General features: G+C 42.2%; 1 protein-coding gene across 4 annotated transcripts in view; it reads left to right on the forward strand.

The window, feature by feature from the left end:
* Positions 1 to 13,484: 13,484 nt before the first annotated feature.
* INTS6 (integrator complex subunit 6) overlaps positions 13,485 to 22,151 on the forward strand; it is a 37,257-nt gene continuing 28,590 nt past the window's right edge. For 2 of the 4 annotated variants that reach the window (XM_063392040.1, XM_063392042.1), the window contains exons 1-4: positions 13,485 to 13,624; positions 13,937 to 14,097; positions 14,338 to 14,415; positions 15,130 to 15,279. In XM_063392040.1, coding sequence (XP_063248110.1) covers positions 13,987 to 14,097; positions 14,338 to 14,415; positions 15,130 to 15,279 — 339 coding nt within the window. In that variant the 5' untranslated portion in view covers positions 13,485 to 13,624; positions 13,937 to 13,986. Of the gene's footprint in view, positions 13,625 to 13,648; positions 14,098 to 14,337; positions 14,416 to 15,129; positions 15,280 to 15,638; positions 15,735 to 22,151 lie in introns of those variants that run through there. The other 2 variants (XM_063392041.1, XM_063392043.1) reach the window with 2 other exon arrangements.

Here is a 22,151-nt window from a genome sequence, read left to right on the forward strand (position 1 = left end):
AACAGAGCTTGAATCTGCTCTAGGTCAAAGTTATGGAGAGAAAGATTAGGATTAAAAAATAAACATGGCAGTACCACTGTGTAGCACCCTCTTGAGAAAATATATACTCATTTTTAGCTGCCATGCAAGTGCTGTTGGCTTTGTAACTGACTGTGAACATGTGAGAACAAAAAAAGTGATGCTGTGTCAGTGTGTGGGCTGCAAATGAGAACTCCTGGCTCATACATTTTGCCCCATAAGCAGTTCTGGCATTGTATGCAGTCTTATTGCTGTTTTCTTTGTCCTCATTGATCCTGCTATAGTATTACTCACATTTTGGGCTCCCAACTTTCTGTTAAAAAAACCTCTGTAATTTAATTCGTTGTCTTTTTGGTAGAACTTTCTGACCACTAATTCTTCTAAGCTCATTATTCTCATATTTTTCTAGGCCTCAGGACTTAAGACTTTGGTTTTTTTCTTCCCTAAATCTTCTCTCTGTGATACTGAAGAATCATAAAGTATGATCAGTAAACACAATTTTGTATTTGGAAAATGCATTAAAATCACCCATGTAACCTGCATGAAAGATAAATAAATTTGTCTTACATAATGCATGAACTATATGAAAGTTTTGAAATATTTCCTTTTCTTTCATCCAAAGCGTGCAATTAAGAACATATCCAGGGAATATCAAGGATCAACTTCTTACAATAACTTTTGTACATTTGGTGCTTTTTTTCCTCACTTTTATTACACATGGGTCTACGGTAGATGCTGTTAGATTGACAAAATGCTTTAAACCATCTGAAACCTCACAAAGTTCAACAAAGCCAAGTGCAAGGTCCTGCACCTAGATCAGTGTATTACCAATACAAGCCAGAGGACGAATGGAATGGGAGCAGCCCTGCAGAGAAAATCTTGGGAATACTGGTGAGTGAAAAATTTGGTATGACCCAGCAATGTGCACTCACAGCCCAGCAAACCAGTCACACCCTGGGCTGCAACAAGAGCAGTGTGGCCAGTATGTCCAGGGAGGTGATTCTGCCCCTCTACTGCCCTTGTGAGACCCCACCTGGAGTGCTGCATCCAGCTTTGCCATCCCCAGCACAGGAAGGACATGGACCTCTTAAAGCGGGTCCAGAGGAGAAGCACAAAAATGGTCAGAGGGCTTGAACACCTCTCCTATGAGAGACAGAGAGAGTTGGGGGTTGTTCAGTCTAGAGAAGAGAAGGTGCCAGGGAAACATTATTACAGTCTTTCAATATATAAAGGGAGCCTGTAAGAAAGACTGAGAGACTTTTTACCCAGGCTTGTGGAGGCAGGACAAGTGGCAAGGGTTTTAAAATGAAGGAAGGTAGGTTTAGATTAGGCATAAGAAGAAACTTTTTGCAAGGAAGGTGGTAAAACACTAACATGTTGTTCAGAGAAGCTGGGGATGCTCTATCCCTGGAAGTGTTCAAGGTCAGGTTGGATGGGGCTCTGAGCACCTGGTGTAGTGGAAGGTGTCCCTGCCCATGGCAGGGGGCTTGGAACTCAGGGATCTTTTAAGGTCCCTTCAAACCCAAACCATCCTGTGATTCTCTGATCTGAGGGTACAAAGAGAAAAACATGAAAACCACTATCAAAATATAAACTACTATTAAAAATATAGAAATGTTTATTGCTTGTTAATATTGAAAGTGCCTTTGAAGAAGGAATGAAGGAATAATTAAAAAATACAAAAAGTCTGGTACAACTTATGGCCAAAAGATCTTAGCAATGCTACTGCTAACAAAGCTCTGGCACCATTTTAATACATACTTTTCAATAGAAAGTTTTCAGAGCTGGGCAGTTTTCTTGCAGCCAAGTCAATTTTACCCCTTACTGCAATTACATGGAAAGCTCCATATTGTACAAACAAAGCATCTGAGTTCTTAAAAAAATAGGAGGAACCCTCGCTAAGCTGCCAGTTTTGTTAACTCAAACCTGTGACAAAAGATTGCTTTAAAAGCTTGTGGTTCCTAAAGCAGGGCAGCTGAACTCATACCTCCTGTAGAAATTGATTTCTGCAAAGATGTCCCAAGAAGCAGCTTGAGAGCAAAATTGCAGAAGTTTCAGTGTATACAGGGACTTATGACTCACTGCTGCAGGGCTGTTTGGAGTTAAAAAAGAATCCCAGATTGTCTAATCAAACTTTTGCATATCTTATTCTGTGCCAATGTTATGTGCCACCTTGTCTTTAGCAGGCTAGTCACCATTTCTGGCCATCACTGTGGTAAGAGGTTCCTCAGCCTGTGAGCACACACACATCCCAGGAATGCCACATTTAAATGGGCATTATCATGGATGGTGTTACAGAGCATTTGGTTCTGATTACCTCCTGGCCACTCCTGATAATTTTTATCCTAGATAGATTGCAGCTAGAATGTCTGATTGCTTTGAACATCTTGCACTGTAGTAGGCCCATATGTTTATAATCACAATCTACAGAGTGCCCTTTGATTTTGATGAGAGAACCGTATCTGAGTCAAATTTAGCAGCTATAAGGAGACTTCTTTGGGACAAGAGTGGGTGTAAAAGCACTGGCCCACTGTAGGACATCCACCAAATGTGAAAATTCATGAAAGTGGGAGAAATACTCTCTATTGTAAAATAGGAAATGCTCTAAAGACAAGAGGCCACATGTGTTTGGAGGGCAAAACCAATTATTCAGTCATGTCCTCATCTGTAACTCAGTGACCTCCTTGTATAAAAATATCATCTGACAAGATGGTAGAAATACTTCTGTGAAGACTGAGGAACTGATGAGTATACAGCTGGTACCTCTGAAAGTGCACAACGAAACTCCAAACGGGGAAACAAAGACAACCTGTGAGTCAGTCCAGCTGGGAGAGAGGAGGAAAAAAAAGTTACTTTCTAAGTCGTTTTCATTAGCCCTTGAAATTCAGGCTAACTAGCCCCAGAATACTCTGTATTGTATGTTTAATTTGAGCATGGGACAATTTTCACACAGAGGCTCTAAACCAGGTATCAGTATCAAAAGATAAAGGTGCTCAAAAGATTCCATAGGAGGCCAAGCGATGTTCTTGAAATTGAAAGAACTTGTCTGGCATGTTAGATCAGCTCCCAGTAACAGGAGAGGACTAGGGCAATAGTTATTTGCCAGTGAACCATGACAAAAAACAGTAAGAATTTTAGGCTATGTCTCCCAAAGTGTTCAAGTGAGAAGACACTGGAGAAGGGGACAGGTAGTAATTAAGAACATGTAAAGACCCTTTAAACTGTACTGAATGATTGTTGGAAACAGGTTTCTCCATCTGAAGAAAACCAAAAGCAGATATGCATGTAGGCACATTTTTGTTTATTAAATTAAAGAAACAAAATTCCTCAAACTTCCCCCCCCTAAAAAAAACAAATGAAAACAAAACAACAAAGCTAACAAACAAAACCTCCAACATTTTCTTCACCTGAAAGTGATGATGTAAAATTGTTTTTGAGGAAGTGACTCCTCCTCCAAGCCAGATCGATGTATCATCTGAGAGGTTGCCAGGAGTTTCATGCCAAAATTGCCACGTAATCTGCCTATACATCAATTGCAAGGGTTCTGCATAGAATGCAAGAGCACTGGCTTCTGAACCTTACCAGTGTAGATCCAGCTGATGAAGCTTTCTCCAGGGTTTTGGTACCTTCCAATCCAGCAGTTTAGCCACAACGACCCTTCCACTGCAGAAGCAGGTACCAGTGAGGCATCTAGCAAACTTCCTGGCACTTAGGAACTTTGTGGTGAGAGTCCCAGACAGCTGCCAGGACGCCGACTGCTAGAGGAGTACTTGTCTGCAGGCAGCCTAATCTCTCTCCTTCACAGTGGCACACACTGAAGTACAAGCCATCCTCTCAAGCACTTCACTGTGCGGAGTTATGTTCCAGGGAGTGCAGCACCTGGCTTGCAGAATATCTCCACAGGGATGTCTGAGTGGACCTGTATCAATCAGCATTCAATTCCTTGACTCCCTCCTCTGGGAGATGAGTGCCAGATGTTAGGGACTCTCTTACCTCCTCTTTGATACAATCCTGCCTGACAATTTTTCTCTCACAAGTGCCAATAACCGAACAGAAAAAAAAAAAAAAAGCAATCCAGAAGAGAAACTAGGACAACTTTCCTATGCAGGGATGGGCTAGAACCTGATCTGAATGGGGAAGAGGAAAGAAGGAATGGTTGTGCAGCTGCAGCATGATTTCATACTGTGAACACATCACTCCAGCGCCTTCAAATTCTCTTGTAAGACAATGTTTTACTATGTGTAAAAGTGACAGTCAAAAGACCTTTTCAGGTATCTGCCCTTTCCCCAACTTAAAGGTGTGCGCTGTGAGTTCTGACTTGTATTTATGGGAGCACTTTTTCTCTGAAACTATATTTTGATTAATTTCTGAGGTTTTCATTCATGTCCTTCAATTTTGGCCAAAGAAAAATATGGAGCTATGTGCATCTGTGCATTGCATGTACATATACATGAACAAAGACTCAGAAGAAAATGAGGGAAAAATACCACTTCTGACTAGGCATCACAATTCTAAATAGAAAATTTATACACATTTTATGCTTTTGTTTTATAATAAGAGGTGACATGCTGCTCAAGTGCTGACTTGTAGCAGAATAGATTAAAATTTTTTGGACCATCAGTAGCAAGAAATCACAAGGCTGTACTTACAGAGGTCATTAACTGTCCAGACATCTGTTAGGTAACAAATTCTGCCAAACGTAGATCATGAAGCGGTTCTCGAATTATATAGAGGATAATTTCACAATCCAGAAAACAGAAAACTCAAGCAGAGAAAGAGCTGTGTAAGACTTTCTTATTGCCAATTGGGAAGGAATTCACTTCAGTGTCAGAATCACAGGAAAGTTTAATGCTAGTGGCAGTGGTCTGCTGCACTGCTAGCAGTGCAATAAGGAACAGATTTAGATGATGGTCACAATTACAGTTATATACTCCACAAAGTAATTGACATTATAGTAAAATTTGCCATATTAATTAGAGGGACACTGTGACAAAAGAAAGTAAAAACTCCAAATGTCTCAGTGAAAACTATTGCAAAGCATATTAACACAAAAGCAATAGATTTCAGTATAATAAAAGGGAATTAGGAAACAATGAGCAGATGCAGAAAAGGAAAAATTGGTGCTAAGGTAGAAAGAGTCTGAAGCATTCTAAACAATGTATAAATTAAAGCATAATAGACTCTAATTCCCCTTGAAAAAGGAATACTGTCCCATTTTTCATAAATTAACTGCAGTAGCCAGTTGGTAAAGGATCACAAATGAGTCCAATTATGCCACACTGGACTATAATTGGGTTAAAGGGCTGTCATTTACCTCTGAAATGAGAGCTCAAATGATATCTGTCAACCTTTGGAATCAGGAGTTATTCTGGCATCAGGAGTTACTTATTAGCTGCTGCAGAAGTCCAGGATGCAGCACAACCAGTCCTTGAAAAAAGAAAGAATGAAAACATTCATTTAAGCAAATTAGTAATTTTGGCTTTTTTTTTTCTCTTGGCCAGCTGAGGAGAGCCGTATCGAAGTAGATAAGACATATCTAAGCAGAAATGTCAAGAACATGTTGTAACTTTTTCTGAAAGAGAAGATAAAAAGGACCTGAAATGGAAGACATGAAGAAAAATAAGAATTCATCAAAGAAAATAAAATTTTAAAAAATCAACCTGCCAACCCTGAAAGGTAATGGAATGGATATAATAGTTAAAAGCCTGTGTTTTGTTGCCTTTGCATCGTTAAGTTAGTTCTTTGAGACCCTAGTTATATAAATCACTGCTAGCTTTATTCACAAGTCACACAAACCAGAAAACAGAAATGCATATATCAGTGTCAATTCCTAAGAAAACAGACTAACAGAAAACAGACATACCTTAAAAGAGGAAAAGACCAGGAGAAACTCAGAGAAAATGTTACATTTATCACACAACTGGTGTACACACACACACTCTGCCAGATCTGGAGAAGCATACACTTACTGTCAACATGAATTATGGGAGGGTTTTCTTGGACTTTTTATTTTGGCCCCATGTTTGGAAAGTAACCATAAATGGTATGTTGCCTTAAAAATGGCTTACCAATAGGAAAATATTAGAACTGATCCTGATACGTTCAAGGCTTTCTGATTGCAACATCATGAAATTGAAAGCCATCTCCAACAAAAGAACTCATCACTAACAAAAATAGCACTGCTTGGTGAAGTCTGTTATGAAAAAAGGTTACACTTGTAGTTCAGGGTTTGCTATAAGCTGGTCTCATGTCAGTTCTCAAATTTTCCTAATGAGAAATGCTTTTGTAGTCTCTAACTCAGTAAGAATCATCCTTTTGCAATTTTCAAAGCTGTGTTTTAAGTGTCCTTCCTTCTCATTTGAAATATTTATAAAACAAGACACTATTTTTCTGCAAACTGGCGCAGGACAGATTTGCCCACTGTGGAACCCACTATATTCTTCTAGGACAAATAGGCCTTGTATCAGGGCTTCAGTGGGCATGTAAAAGTAGAAAAGAAAAAAAATCCTCTCACTTCATTTTAATTGCATCTTTTGAATTACATGCTCAGCAACAGTCCCAAACACCTTGGCATAGGTCCTTGAAGGCATGAAATACAGATGACAGATTTCCCCTCTGGAGGAGAGGCTTTATCAGGTTAATTGTATTCTGGAGGACCTATGTCTGTGCTTTATAGATGGCTTTTGTAGAGATTTCCGATTAGCTACTAGTTGAGATTTGATTAAGTTTTCATTAACTGCTAAGTGGAAAAAGATCAACTGGTCCATATTCCATTCAACATCAGCCATGAGCCAGATGCTTTGCAGGGAGCAACTTTAGTGCTCTTGAGTGCATCTTTATTTTAGAGTGTATTTTGATTTTGGGCAAAAGATGGCAATGCATAATAATCACATTCAGAGCAAAAGTTGGACAAAAACCTGTACAATGAGGCAATATTTTCAAGAAAGAACTCCCAGCTCTCAAATACCACATGCAGGTGTGATACCTCAGTGGAAAACAGCTTATGAATGAATAATTCTGTCTATTTACCAAGACTATACACATTACATTTGCCATTAAAAACCCAAAACCAAACAAACCACAAACAAAAAAAAAATCCCAACTCATTGCTTTGACTCCCTGGGAAGTGCTTTATAATCCAAGCTGACTGTAGCTGAAATTGGTGTCCCTTAGCTGCTTGATTACTTAGATAAATTCTGCACGTGTGTGTCTGGGATCCATGGTAATGGAGTTACGTTGCTATGCTATGAAATGTGCAGGAAGGCCCAGCACTTCAGGAAGGATATGATTTCCAGGGCTAATGAAACTTGGTAGTGAAGGCAAGAAAGAATGCTTGGAGGAATGAACAAAAGCAATCACTGGAACAGTGACAGGGGACTGCTCAGGTGAGTGGGTACTGGTAAGGCATCAATGCCCCAGGAAGGTTACCCTGGGAGGGCCGTAACAACCACCCCAAAGATCATTCAAAAGTGGTGTTGTGCAGGAAAAGTGTAATAGTTAAGTTCCTGTCCTCCTGAGGAAAGCCTGCATGGCAACATTTTTACAAGTATTTATGTGGAGGATGCATTAACACCCCAAACCAGACAGATTGCTACCAATGATCTTTCTCAAACTTCCAATAGACCTACATATTATCTATGGCCATTTTGGCAAGAGATTTTTTTTTTTGCTCTGGCATAACAAGCAAAAGTCTCCTCAAACCTATTGCTTTAGTGAATGCAGAAGATTCCTCCTGGTGGTATCAGGAATCAAATGGGCTGCTGCCACCAGCAAGGAAGGACGTAAGGAAGGAGGGGGGGAAGGAGGGAGGGAGGAAGGCGCGGAAGGCGCAGAAGGCGCGGAAGGAAGGAGGGAAGGCGCGGAAGGCGCGGAAGGAAGGAAGGCGCGGAAGGCGCGGAAGGAAGGAAGGCGCGGAAGGCAGGAAGGCAGGAAGGAAGACCTTATTGTATGCTAGAGGATGTTTATGCTAGAGAGTGTTTTCTCTTCCCTTTGGATCTTGCTGCACCAGCTTAGATACTCAGGACACAGAATAAATTTAAAGGCCCAGAGCTAAGACAGGATTTTGTTCTTGACCAGAACCCTAACTTAAGTCAAAGGAGCAATGTAACACATCAGGAAGGATAAATAAGAACTGTAATTCTATTAGAATTCTCATGTGTGCTACCTCATTGCAACCGTAATTTTGAAAAGTTTAAGTAGCTTTTTCTATATTATATTTAATATTCCTCTGTGGTCCCAAATAGGAGAGATCTTGCTCTGTTAAACAGTTAAATATATATGAAGACAGTGCATAGTCTAGAAGACATTTCAATCTATGGCCAGTAATGGTAAAGAAAAAGCATGTATCAAACACAGTTTATTTCATGACAAGATTCTCCTTATCTTCTACTCAGATGCCTTGCAGCCTCTCCATCATTAACTGACTGAATTCTGCTGTCATGGCCAGATGACCTCAAAGAGATCAGGTTTTTTCTCTGAAGATAATCCTACTGTGTGCACTTCCATCACAACTTTATTTGGCAGTACCTAAGTACTTCACAAATACTCATGACCTTAAATCTCCCAGTACCAATATTCAGTCTGCACAGTTAGAAAACAAACTCTATCAAACTCCTGTTGTACCCACTTCCTTGCATTTCCACCTTAATTGTCCTTCCCCTGGATGGTACACTGTTCTTCACTGTGGTTCCAACTCCTAAGCCAGGAAACAGCAAGGGAGTTGGATTACTGGAGGGGTGGTGGGGAATACAAAAATCCCTAAGAAGCTTCAAAGGCTATTCTCTGGGTTTCCCAATGGATGGACAATGAAAAAGAGGCTGTCTTTGAAGATGGGCCAAGACAAGCCAGAATGCCACTTCTTTCAGAGGTCATTGTTCTGCAGAGAGATGTAGTTTCACTGTGTTCTGGTGCTAGGGAACCCAAAGTACCGGCTTCTAAAAGGTGCTATTTTCAAAGGAAGGCAGCTGTATCTGCAAGTCTTGGAAAAATAGGCATCCTCATTCAAATCTCAGAATATACATTAAAAAAGTTTTCTGTTTACCTAAGTTGCCTGAATTATAAGGTTTAATCAGTTTCTCTTTGGTAGAGAATTTCAGGAAGAGGAAGAATAATAGGGTCAAACCCCACTGCATTGAAACTAGTAAAAAAACCCAACAGGAAAAAACAAAACCCCCCAACAATATATGCTACCATGTATGCAAGACAAGTAAACAATAAAATTTTATTTGTAGCAAAAAGCAAGTTGAATGCACAGAACATGGCTGATGAAAGACTAAAAAAAGTATTAAAAGATAAATTGAAATGTAGAATGCTGTATAAAGAGATATGTTTTAATGACATGCAGTAGAAATAAATTAGGAAATGGAAAACGTAACTGTTAAATGGGGAGGCAGGAAGTATTTAATAATGACAATCTAAAAGGCTACAGAACTCTATTCTAAAGGAAGCTCGGAAAAATTTCCCTGTATCATTAGGACCTGGACTGACTAAGATCTGGAAATTTTCTTAGTGAAAATAATTCCATATTGAGCAGAAAGACAAATTATATTATCAGTTTTAGTTCTCAGACCTGCCTGAAGGTCATTAACACAGCATCTTCCATTCAAGCCTGGAGTTTAGGACAAAATAAGGGCAACACTATGTGATAATACAACAAAAATCTCAAAAATAACAGCTTGGAGAAGAAGCTATTTAAGAAAAAACACAGTAACAGCAAATGATAGAAAAGTGCTCTTCAGGTTCTTTCCTATGATAGGGGTTTTTAGGTATATTTTTACACTTGTATTTGATTCTTTTTTTATTGACTTAGCATTCAAATGTAAAGTAAATCTGCACCTTCAATACTACCTTATTTGTCCCCAAATGGACAACACTTATTCTCTGAAGATGAGAAAACAAATATTCTTAGGCATATATATACATTCATGCTTCCTCATGGATGTACAAGAAATACAAACCTGTATGGAAGCAGATAGAATTTTTTGCATCATGAGGACAGCAAGAGTACTCCTCCAGCCAGAAGCTTGCTGAAATCATTCATCTTGACTCAGAAGGAAAGGTAGAACTGGCTCATTTGAACTGTGCATGGGGTGCCACTTTGCCCACCATATTTAAAAAAAAAAAAAAAAAAAAAAAAAAAAAAAAAAAAAAAAAAAAAAGAAAGAAAGATGCATCTGTTTTCAGTGGCAGCCTCTCTCTCTCTCCCTGCTCAGCTGTGTCAGCTCTGCCAGTAATGAGCATAAGCACTAATATCACTGGGGTTTGTTCCTTTGCAGCCAATCTCCCACACAGATTTATAAATGCGACTCTGATGGCAGTACCAGCCATTATGACTCTACCATCAAGAGCCTGATGCACACTGAAGGCTTGGGTTGATTACCTGTCTTTGAAAGACTCTTTCTCATAATTAATCAAATTGGCTAGCTCCCAGCAGCAAAGTACCAATGCCTAACACAGACGCCGCACACCCAGCCGTGATTTTGCCCTACAGTGGATCTAATACGGATCTAAGATGCATAAGAGCGGGAAGGACTGAATGCTCCAAATGGCCCCAAACATAACAGCAGAAAGCATACTGAAAAGTACAGTCAATTAGTTTCCTTGTATAAATCCCATTGGAACTGTGTATAAGTTTTGTCTGTGGGATTCTTCCATCAGTGATATTACCAGGGCTGAGGGATCTAGGGGTAAAGTGGGCCAGCTGCTTCGGTCTCACCTTCCTCTTGCATTGGCAAGACAGTTACAGCATGCCCACAGCTTGCAATTTTCAAAGTTGATTCAGAATCCATGCTGGTTTATAACTGATTCTATCACCATGAATGAACATGGCTTCTTACCTGATCTTTCCTAATTTACTGGCAATAAAACATAAAAATTCCAAATCCCTTCCGGAATTATGCACAGGCCCAGGCTGCTTTTCACCATGACATTTTCTTGGTATGGCAAGGACTCTAAAATGCCTCTTTTCCAGCACTTTGGAGAAGAAACCACTTCAGAAGTTTCCCATTTTCTGATGTTCCTCAAGAAGATGCATGATGTTTTACACATAAAAGTAATGATGATTTTATTAGGATGGTCAATACCAGCAACATATAAATAGAGAGAATACGGCATGTCTGAACATGTCCCTATCTGAGAAATTTAAAAGGAAGCAATTAAAGGCCATCATCATACACCCAATCCACATTACTCCCAAATGAAATTACTAATCCCAAGTAATTTGCTAAAACAGCAGCACTGCAGCCTACAACTTGAATCCCACCACCCTAGAGAGATAATTACTCTTCCAGCAGCCAGTCTTGCTGACCTTAGGAGCTGCAGAAGATACCTTTAACTTTCTTTGGGGACCTGAGGGGACAGAAGGTGTCCCAAAATATCTCTGTGGAGAGAAAATGACTGTGAACCAAGCCTCTCTGATAGTCCAAATCTTTTACTGTGTAACAGGGACTGGCATGCAGCTGGATTCCAGGGTAACCCAGCAATGTGGCACCTGCTGGTTTTCTCTCTCTGACAGGAGTAATTCAGATTAAAAAGTAGAACCTGTACCAGAACAGCCTTGCTGCAGTAATGAGACCCAGCACCAGTGCTAGAGCACTAATACTGAGCTGCTGGAAAGATATAAGCAGCTCAAGAGCCACTGGGTGCACAGGAGCTTGGCCACTCTCACCACCAGCAGCATGATCCACACTGAGAAATAATCATAGAAAAAGAAGTTACTTCCAAAGTTGCTGTATTTTGGTATGCACCAACTCCAAAGTTTCCTTCCCAGCTCTCCTAGGGTCCTTAAGACTGGAGATATTTAATGGCCTTGAAAGGTAAACTGGGCTGAAAGGAAGTGTCCTTGATTTCACCCCAAAGCCTAAGGAAGGATGGCACAGGTCACATGTGCAGCACCAACAGGAAAGCCAAAATAAGCTACTTGAAGGCCTAAGAATGCCTTATTGCCAACACTAATTTGGAATGGAAATGTGATTCTATCCCTCTCTCTTCCTCGAAATGCTAGTCTTCCATTAGTCTTAAAAAAAAAACAAAAAACAAACAAAAAACCCCACAAAAAAAACCCAAACAAAAAACAAAACAAAAACAAAACAAACAAACAAAAAACCCAACAAAAACAAAACAAACAAACAAACCCCAAAAAAACCACCCCAATCAAGCTCTTGTCTAACAAGACAGAAATCTTGCCTGGAAGACCAAGATGAATCAAGCCAGAACACTGCCAATTTTCTCTTGGGAGAAGGAAAGAGCACAGCAGGTTTAAACCTTCTAGAGCAGTAGCTATGGGAGCACATTAGCTGAATCAGGGAGAAAAAAAAATCAGATAGGAAACAGAGCATTCTCCTGAACAGATTATGCTAAGAAATGGCTCTGGAGTTACTGCTCCAAGGCTGTGAGCAGAAGCAGTAGACTCAATTGCTGTGGAAAAAAAACCCAAAACAAACCCTAACAAATCGCCAAAAAACTGAGAACAGATATCTTCGTCATTAACTGGGTAGGAACACTCCATAATTATAAGATTTGTAAGAAATAAATTTGGAGTGCCTTAGCTGTTAATCACTGCCCGTGTGGAAGGCAAAAGGTCACAGCTAAGGCTAGCCAATTTTTTTTTTCCCCTAAAGAACGAGTGAAAGGCCAGACCACGTCTCTGAGAATTCATCATCAAAATGGTACCGGACCGTCTTCTCCGTCCTAAACCCAGGGGACGCGACAGGCGAGCCCTGCGTTGCCTCCCAGGAGCCGAAGTTCCCTTGAGGAGCGACCCCTCCGCTCCCTCGGCACCGGGGCCGGCGGGGCTCCCCGGACGCCCCTCGGGCGGGAGGGGCTGCGCTGGCATCTGCCAGCAGCACAGGTCACCCACAGCCCCTAGAGCACTCCCCTCGTCCCGCCCGGGGACACGACCCGCTGCGGGGGCAGGTGCGGATCTACCCGCAGCCTCAAGGAGAGCGGCGGCGCCCGGAGACGGGGCGGCGCTAGCGCCCGCCCTCTTCCCTCCCTTCCTTCCCCGTCTTCCTTCCCTCCCACCCCGTGACTCACCCGGCGCTCCGGGCGGCGACGAGCCGCCAGCGCCGGAGTTACCGCCCCGGCCCGGCCGGGCGCTCCCCAGGGGCCACCCCCCGCCCTCCCCGAGCGGGCGGGCCGGGCAGGGCGCTGTCCCCGAGGGACGCGTCACCCCGCAGCCCTCGAAATAGCTCAGCAGAGGGGCGGCGGCGACAGATCGTTCCCCCCGTCCGTCTCTCCCGTCCCGCCCGCGCCGCCCCTCCGCATCCCGGCGCCTGGAACGCATCCACGGGGCGCGTCCATGCGAGCACAGGCGCTCCCCACCCTGCCCCTGTCCCCAGGCCGGCCGCCCCCCTCCGCCCGCGGCTGCGCCTGCGCGCTCCCGCCGCCCGCGCCCCCCTCCCGCCGATTTGAATATGCTAATGAGCGGTTACCAGGGCCCTATGGTGGAGCCAGAAGGAAGTCACGTGGGGCAGAGACGTGTCCTTGAGGGGCGGGGCCGACCTACCCAGGCTGCCTTAAAAGCGGGCGGCGAGCGAGGAAGCGCCTCAGTCAGAGCGAGAAAGTGCCGGGGTGGCGGAGCTGCGGCTGCTCCGCCTGAAACTTCTGAGTAACATCAACAGGGGGAGGGGAGGGCGGGCGGCGGTGGAGGAGGAAGGTGGTGGTGGGGGGAAGGTTAGCCAGCAGCGCAGCCCTATCCGCCTCTCCCTCATAAACCAGCCTGTGCTGGGCTGAGCAGGCCCCTCACACAAAGGAGGGCAGGGCAGGCAGGGCTGCCCCCCCTTCCCCCCCGCCTCGGCAGAGGGGCAGCGGGGAGGCGCCCTTCCCGGTGCACAGCACTCACAACCACTTACTCCTCTCCCGTCCCCGTCTTCTCTCTCTCCCCCTTTCCCCTCACCTCCCCCCACGGTTCTCCTCTCAGCCCCCCACCCGCTCTCCATGTAGCCGTCCGGCCGCCGGCCCCTCCGCACTATGCCCATCTTACTCTTCCTGATAGACACGTCCGCCTCCATGAACCAGCGCACCCATCTGGGCACCACCTATCTGGACATAGCCAAAGGCGCTGTAGAGACTTTCATGAAGGTACCGGGCTCTGCCTTGCAAGAGGAGGCGCGAGAAAGCGAGCGAGAGTGACTGCGCGGGGAGGGGAGGGGGCGGCAGGGAGCGGGGGGCTGCCTGGGCCGGGGGCGCGGGGCGAGGGCGGGAGAGAGCGAGCGAGTGCGTGTGTGTGCGGGGAGGGAGGGGAGGGCCGGGCCGAGCCGGGGGGCTCCGGCGGCGGCGCCGCCTCTCGGCTCACCCTCTGCTTTGTCCCCCGCGCCGCAGCTCCGAGCCCGGGACCCGGCCAGCAGGGGAGACAGGTACATGCTGGTCACTTTCGAGGAGCCTCCCTACGCTATCAAGGTAACCCCCGCTCACCACCCCCTCCTCCCCGGCCTCCTTCCGGCCCGTCCGCCCCCCGCCCGCCTCGCCCCGGCTGCCGGCGGTCCGGGGGAGCGCGGCACACACGGGCTCCGGCGGCGGCGGCGGCGCTGACATCAACATGGCCGACGCTTTTCCCCTGTGCGGTGTGTGCGAGCAGCAATGAACTGTGGGGGATATTTATTCAAGTTGGGAGAAGTGACAGCAACTCCAAGGAGAGTTCGGCTTGTAGGGGGCGAGCCGGGGGAAGGACCGACTTGGGCCCGGAGAGTCCCGGACTCGGAAGGGGACGGCACTTCCCTGGCCCCGCCGCGGCGGGGGCGGGGGAAGGGGGCGGTGGGTCCACATGACACAGGACGGCGAACCTGTTGGAGGTCGCTTCACAGCGCAGTTGGCTTCCATCTGCGCAGGGCTCTGGGAGGGTGATGTAAATAGCTTTAAGGTTTGGGCGCTGGTGTCCTCAAATAAATTTGTCCCGTGGAACAAATCAAAAATGCTCGCTTGGTAAATGGAGAGTTCTGAGGATTAAGAGAAGTCCATCGTTTCAGGCTTTTTGGGGCAACATCAAATACTACTAACTTCTGAGGTGTTCTGTTAGCATTTGTAGTGAGCTGCATGCAGCAGGGAAGGTTCTTTGTAGCCTAACAGGAAAGCTAAACTCGTATCTGTAGAATCTTCTCACGTTTCTCTTTGCAGGCTGGCTGGAAGGAAAACCATGCAACGTTTATGAATGAGCTGAAAAACCTTCAAGCTGAAGGACTTACGACTCTTGGCCAGTCCCTAAGGACAGCTTTTGATTTATTAAACTTAAATAGATTAGTAACTGGCATAGACAACTATGGGCAGGTAGGTTGACTCTTACTAGGTGGAAAAATCTTAAAACACAAACTTCCCAGAGGCAGCAATTAGCTAGTTGTCCAAGGTGGCATCTTTATGGAATATTCAATATGGGGGCTTCTTCAAAAGCAGAGCTCAGCTAGCTCTTCAGCTAGCTTGAAGAAATACAGTCAGTGTTTGTTACCCAGCTTACCAATAGTTTAGTAGCCAACTTTTTTTGTTCTTTAATTTCAGTCATTTCTCAGTTTATAAGCTGTGATGTAGCCTCCAAGTCGACCTTTTCAGTTCAATTTTTTTTTCAAGTCTGTGTTCAGTACCTTAGCTGGTGAGCCTGACAGGGCTATGAATACTTTGCTTTCTCTATACAGTGCTGAACAGTTTGGGAGATGAGCCATTTTTCTAACAACACTGCATGTCCAAAAGTACTGGAAGGAGCACAACTTTTTCAAAACAGTTTCTTTCCAGTGAGTTTACCACAACATTTCTCTGCATACATGTATATTTATAAAACTGCCTGTTGTATCAGAGCCTTGAGAAGCTGTGCTTTTTTAATCTCTATTGCAACTATCCCTTTAAAACAGGAGTTTTGTGGTGTCAGCCAGCATTTTCATGCTCATTAGTATGAGCTGCTAAAATACACACGTTGTAGGTTAAACATATGCATTAGGACTCATACAGAGTTCTTTCTGGTGCTGGGTCAAAGCCTGGATTTGTTTCACTTGAAGGATGCTACTAATGTTGGGCAAAGTATATCATGTACTTTTCATGTAGACCATACTAACTTGAATCTCCCCCTTTTGTTTGTTATTCTCATGTAATTCTGTGTCCACTATCTGAGGATTAGTACTTAGTACTGCTCTTGGTATTTAACATAGGAATGTGGTTTTGAACATAAGTCCCTCTTCTTGCCCCTCTCTTTCCAGTCTAAACAGTTTGTGATAAGATGTCATGTTTGTTTATGAAGAAAATTTGTCATGCTGCACTGTATGGCATCCCCAAGAGATGATCAACTGAGCCTAAATGCTCTTAAAATGCATGTTTAGTGATGAAACTTAACAAAAAGGTGCTAGTTCCACACATGGGGGTTTTTTCCTATGGCTATCTGCTGTCCTCATACATCTGTGTGTAATTTTCCCATTTTTCTGGCATTTTTGTTTAGTTACAGGAGCTATATGAATCTTTCTTGAACACTTAACCCCTGTAGGTCCATACACAAAATATTTGCTCTTTCTCATTGCTACTGATAATTATTCTAATTAAACCCAAGTCAAATAATTTGCTCTAAGTGAACCAGCTGTGCTCAACTACTCAAGTGGGCAGTTGAGTTGTCATGACTGTTTGACTCACTAGTAGTGTTCATTACTGCAATAGCTGCTCTTCTGCCTGTGAAGCAATGACTTTTTCCATGTCTGATCTGTTCTGACTGTAAGTTTCTCTGGGCTGGAACCCACCCTCACTCATACACATTTTTGCTCCATTCCACACGTGGAGCTCGCTGTTGAGCAGGCATTCATGTGTGCAGTCAGGTGACTAAATAGTAATTTTAACTTTTTTTAGTGTCTGCAAAAACAGATGAACATATTGCAAGTGGCAGGTCATCTGCTGCTCAAGTCAAAAGATCTCATTTTTTTAAAAGCAATTTTTAAAAAAGAAGTTCCACAGCACTTAACTGATCCTTCAGCATTTGCAGGATGAGATCTAGGGCAGCTAATTGTCCTCAACTTCACATTGGTCTTTAAAACTAAGTCCTGATGGCTTGTCATCTTCCTGTTATTATTGTCCACCACCTAAAATTTAGTCCATACAAATGGGTCTTTAACTGTACGGGGTATGAGAAATTTACAAATCCAGGAAAATAAAAGTGGTCAGGATGCTCACTTGCATTTGAAATAGTTTTCACTCAGAACATAATTTTTTTATTAACTTTTCTCTAAAGCAGCTACAAATATTGACTGTGAAACAGTAATTAACTAAAGTTTAGCAGGCAGATATTTGAAGACAATATGTCAGAATAAGAGAAGATAATTTTACAAAAAAAGGCAACCTATAAGCCATCCTAGGTGTGGTATTATGTGATGTAATAAAATCCAAACCTCTATTACTCTTCCGTGGGAAATTCCTCTGGCTAAAAATCTTTTGACTGTAATCCTTGTATTTTGATGTATTGACAAACTTCTAAGATATTTGCCAAGATCCACTTATTACACAAAAATGAAATGTAAACCAGACTTTTCTTACACATGCAAATGACAAGACATGATGCAAGCCTGATGGGATTGTCTGGTTATGTCCCCACTAGTGTCATATCTTGTACCCCTGCTGAGTGGCAGAGTGACTCACTACGCTCCATTTCTTTCAAAGTTTACCAGAGTTCTCCATCAGCTGACCTTCTGAAAAGGAATGATGGCTGAACGGTCGTTCTGGAGTTGGGGAAAACCTGCTTCATATTTTCTTGCAACTTTAACGTTTGGATTTTTATTATGAGTGTTTAACATACTGCTCTTTAAGCAAATAAGGACTGACTTAGTTACAAAGATTGAGTTACCATGTGATCAGCTGATCACAGGATCTCATTTAGATCTTAAAGGACACTGTCAACACACTTAGATTGTTGAGAACCTGGAAGATTTTTTCATAAGCTATTTCTGATGTAAATGCTGTGGGATAGTTTTATAAATGTTTTTTTCTTACTGAAGGGTTGCTAGATCCAATTGTTTTGTCAAGAAAACTTGTTTTGAAAAGTACACATTCTAAGGTGGCTGTTCCTTCAACTTTTGCAGCACTTTCAGATTGATAATTGTAGTATTATACTGCTTGGATCCAATAATAAGTGTTTTTTCCCTTTAGTATGCTTTGTGATGATTATGATAGCAGAAGAATAAACCTTCAACTAGGGTGTCAGCTTTTAGCATTCACTGAAAATAGCGATCCTTTTCACTTGCATTTTTATGGAGAGCTTAGGAGAAAATACAGCATTTGAATATCTCCAGTAAGAAATCAGTTTAAACACACCAAGTTCAGTAAGGGTTTACCGCCACATCACACAAAATGTTATACTTCATTAGCCCAGTTTACACTTAGATAATTGAGTTCTTACTTTCTCCAGTTCAGCTTTTCTATTATTTCAGGTAATCTGAAATACCAAGCCTTTTACTGGCAGTTTTTTGTCATCTTGAAACACATTTCTAGGTTTTGTAACTATGACTTGTTCAGCAGGACATAAGTAGTCACAATTTAATCAAATTGTTTTGAGTGTAGCAAATGTTCAGCTTGTTATAGTTGATAGAAGGGTTAAATATTGATAGATATTTATAGGTAGTTTCTGTGGAAACAGAAAACATTCCAAATGTAGCTGCTGTTACAGTAGAGTGAAAATGGTTGAAATGAACCATCAGCTTCAGTTAGATGCAGTTTGTAGTTAGGTTTCTAAGACATAGCACTCAATCTGAGGTAGGTAAAATATGTATCAATGGTGTTTCCTTACTCAAATGCAAAGGACCAACATAGCCCTACCAAAACTGGAATCTGATGGACATTTGGAATTGCCAAAACTCTGATTTATTGATACTCTATGTTTCATGTTGCCTGCTATTTGTGAAAGTCTCTTACTGTTTTTTCAGTAATATTGTGTAGAATAAGGTTTTAGAGGATAAAGTGTGGCTTAACTGAGTGGATTTCAAAGTGACTGAGTTGATATTTCGCAGTATTTTTGCAATTTTTTTAGGGTGAAATTGCTTTAATACTGCATATAGAAAGTGGTTTTCAAAAATATAAGCTTTTTTTTTTTTAAATCTCACTAGAGTATCTTCCACATTTTTCAGCATCATTACTTACTGCTATGAGTTTCACTTTTAAATGAATCTAATGTAACAAAAGCACGTGCTGACTTTGTTGCTCTGAAACAGAAAAGTCAACTATAATGTGTCTAATACAAGTGGATTTAGAATAGGTACTTCTCATTCACAATGATGAGTAAGATGCTGCCTGGATTTAGATGAGGACAAGAAACACTGTTTGAGTGACTTACCAGGCTGTGTACAGTCTTGGTGAAAGCCTTTAGTCTGCAGTGTGTTTCATGTATGAACTGAAGCATAACTAAATTTTTTGGGGGAAAAACTGAAGTCCAAATGGAATTCAACGGATAAAGAATGTATTGGAAACTTAAAAATACGCTCAGAGCTGGAATGACCTTTTTCTGACCTGGAGTGTTGGAAAGTATCCTGCTATGCTGGCCTTGTTTTTAAGTAACTTAAGTTTTTTCCAAGTGTTTTGGTCATGCTGTGTGTGTGACCCTCAAACAACACAGTCTTAGGTTAACTGCTACTTTATAGTTCTCTCTGAGTGTATGTTAAGACCCATTTATAGCTACAGTAGCAGAATTGCTGAGGTGTTCCCACAGCTGAACTTGGCATTGTTCTGTAGAGTTCAGGGTGCTTTGCCATAAGGGCTTAAATACTGCAGCATTCCAGCTACAGGTAAACAGCGTACCTAGGAGATAATGTACACACAAAGACAGCTTTAAGTCACACGTTCTAGGCCGACTGCTGCTTGTATGTTTGTCTAGGATCTCCTGAACCTGTAAAACCACAACAATCACATGTGAAAGAAATACTGTTCCCAACATGGACTACGTTAGGCATTTAAAGTGATATGTTTTGTTTTCTTGAAATTGTTGAGGAGGTTTATTTTCCCAAGAGGCATTTGAGGATTGTTACTGGATTTTGTTGCTCTCAAAAGTCAAAATCCTTTGAAGTATGGCTTTTGGCTTGGTATTTTGGGATCATAACACACTGCACTGAAATGGCCTGTGCTGCATGTGCCTCCAAATTTGGAACCAAAGTTTAGGTTTAGCATTTCCTGCTTTGTCATGCTGGCACAGTTGCGCATGCAGTTCGCTTCTCATGTTGGTAGAGGCAGAGATCTGCACTTCTAAAGATGCTCTCCTCATCTCTTTTTTTTGCCCCCCTTTCCCAAGAAAACCAAGTGGGAGAATTTCAGACAGTAGTAAACAATATCACAAGTGTAATAATGGCAGAACTATGAGAGGCTTTCTCACAGTCTCCAGTTTTCTGGAGTGGAATAGCAATGGATTTAACATCCATTGCCTGCTGATGTCAAGGATCTGTATGTGAAGTGCTGGTAAAGATCAGTCATTCTCATCTGTGTGATGAAATTAAGCATATTGGTTTGGACTTGAACCTTTTAGACCATAACCTTTAAACATGTTGTCTTTGAAATTTTAGTTAATTTTGTTTTAGAATACCCTCTAGTGAGAGCTACAGCAGGCACTCTTAAAGTGTTCTTTCATTTTGTGAGGTGGAACTGCTTGTCCTTTAGCCCTCCCAGCACAACAAAGTTTAGGAAAAGTCGTAAATGTTTTTAAAATCACTTGGCTAGTTCCAATTCAGTACATTTTTAAAGAATTTGAAACAATCTTACATGAAGTACTTTATTTTTTCCAGTGAAAACAATCTCTTCAATCTGTTCCAGCAGCAGAAATAAGATACTTCAAACGAATTTGATTTGGAAGGGGCAGTGCCATAATGTGTTCATTCCTAAATTATCTGCATACCCTGTGCATTTTGTCCAGATATATTGAACAAATACAGAATGTCATTGGACTCATGTAGGGCACTGATAGTGTTTTCTGATGCTCAGTATACAGACTGAGTGAAAAGTGGCCATCTCTCTTGCAGCAGTTCTGCCCTCCCAGCTTTGAACCCCAGAATGCCAACTTGAATGTATGCGTCTGTCTGTAAGGCCTAGATCTCTGCTCTGGAACCTGTGGCCTCTCATGGGTTCATAGTTGTGCTGACCTTGCGTCAAGTTCTGTGACTCAGTGTAGTAAAATAAATCAATGGTTGATCAGTGAGATTAATAAACTGGACTGAGCTGTAGTGGTTCAAAATTGGTTTAAAACAGCTAAGTTGCTCCTGCTGTTGTGGTGAAAAACTCCAGGAAGGAATTGAGGGACAGTCTTTGGGAAGTTACTCTGAAGAATTGCTCTGTGTTCATAGGTCACTAAACTACTTTTAGTCTGCTTGTCAGTACTCTGGATTATTAACCCCCTAATTGTGTGGAAGTTTTTGTATACAAGTCTGTCTTTCCTCCTTGGTGGTGTGTTTTTTGGTTAGCTTTTTTTCCCTCTACTTAGTGTGCTGGCAACTGTAGGACTCATTATCCTTCTCTAGCATATGGAGAACAGAGGCCTGGCTTAGCACTGTGAATTGCACTGACTGAGCCAGAACCAGCTATGTAAAGTCATTGCTGTGAAGCAGAAAGGCTGCTGTAATTAGGGACTTGATCCAGGACTTGGCAAGGTCAGTTATTTTTGTAATAAAACATTCAGAAATATTTTTAGGAAATATAACCAAAATCATCTTAAACACACAGTCTTTGGAGCTGACTTTGAAGTTATGTTTGGTATGGATTGTGTTATTTTATATTTCTTAGAAAAGGTTTATGAAGGTTCAAATAGAACCTATTTTTAGCAGCTTGCATTGAGTTTGTTCACTCAGATAACTTTGAAAAATCCTGCAACTTATTGGCTGATTATCCAATTTCAGATAATTCTAGTAGTGATGCATTTATTAATCTATAACTAACTGGTAAGGTGCATCTTTTTCTGTAAGTTACGATTTCCATTACCTTAAAAATAAGATACAAGTTGTGATCGCAGTTCATTTTGTTGCTTAGGTAGTTCATTTAATTTAACTTGAGAAAAAGTTCTTCTGGGATTATATATCTGTCACATCAGTACTTAAATGTTTGAAATGTTAGTGGCCTTTTGTTCTTCATTTCAATGTGGCTTGTCACTGTTTAGTTACTTGCTGGAATTCATTATGTATAAAATCCCTGTTCTATGCATGTTTTACTTTTTT

The sequence above is a fragment of the Prinia subflava genome, chromosome 3 (assembly GCF_021018805.1).
Source record: "Prinia subflava isolate CZ2003 ecotype Zambia chromosome 3, Cam_Psub_1.2, whole genome shotgun sequence".
Taxonomy (NCBI): Eukaryota; Metazoa; Chordata; class Aves; order Passeriformes; family Cisticolidae; genus Prinia; species Prinia subflava.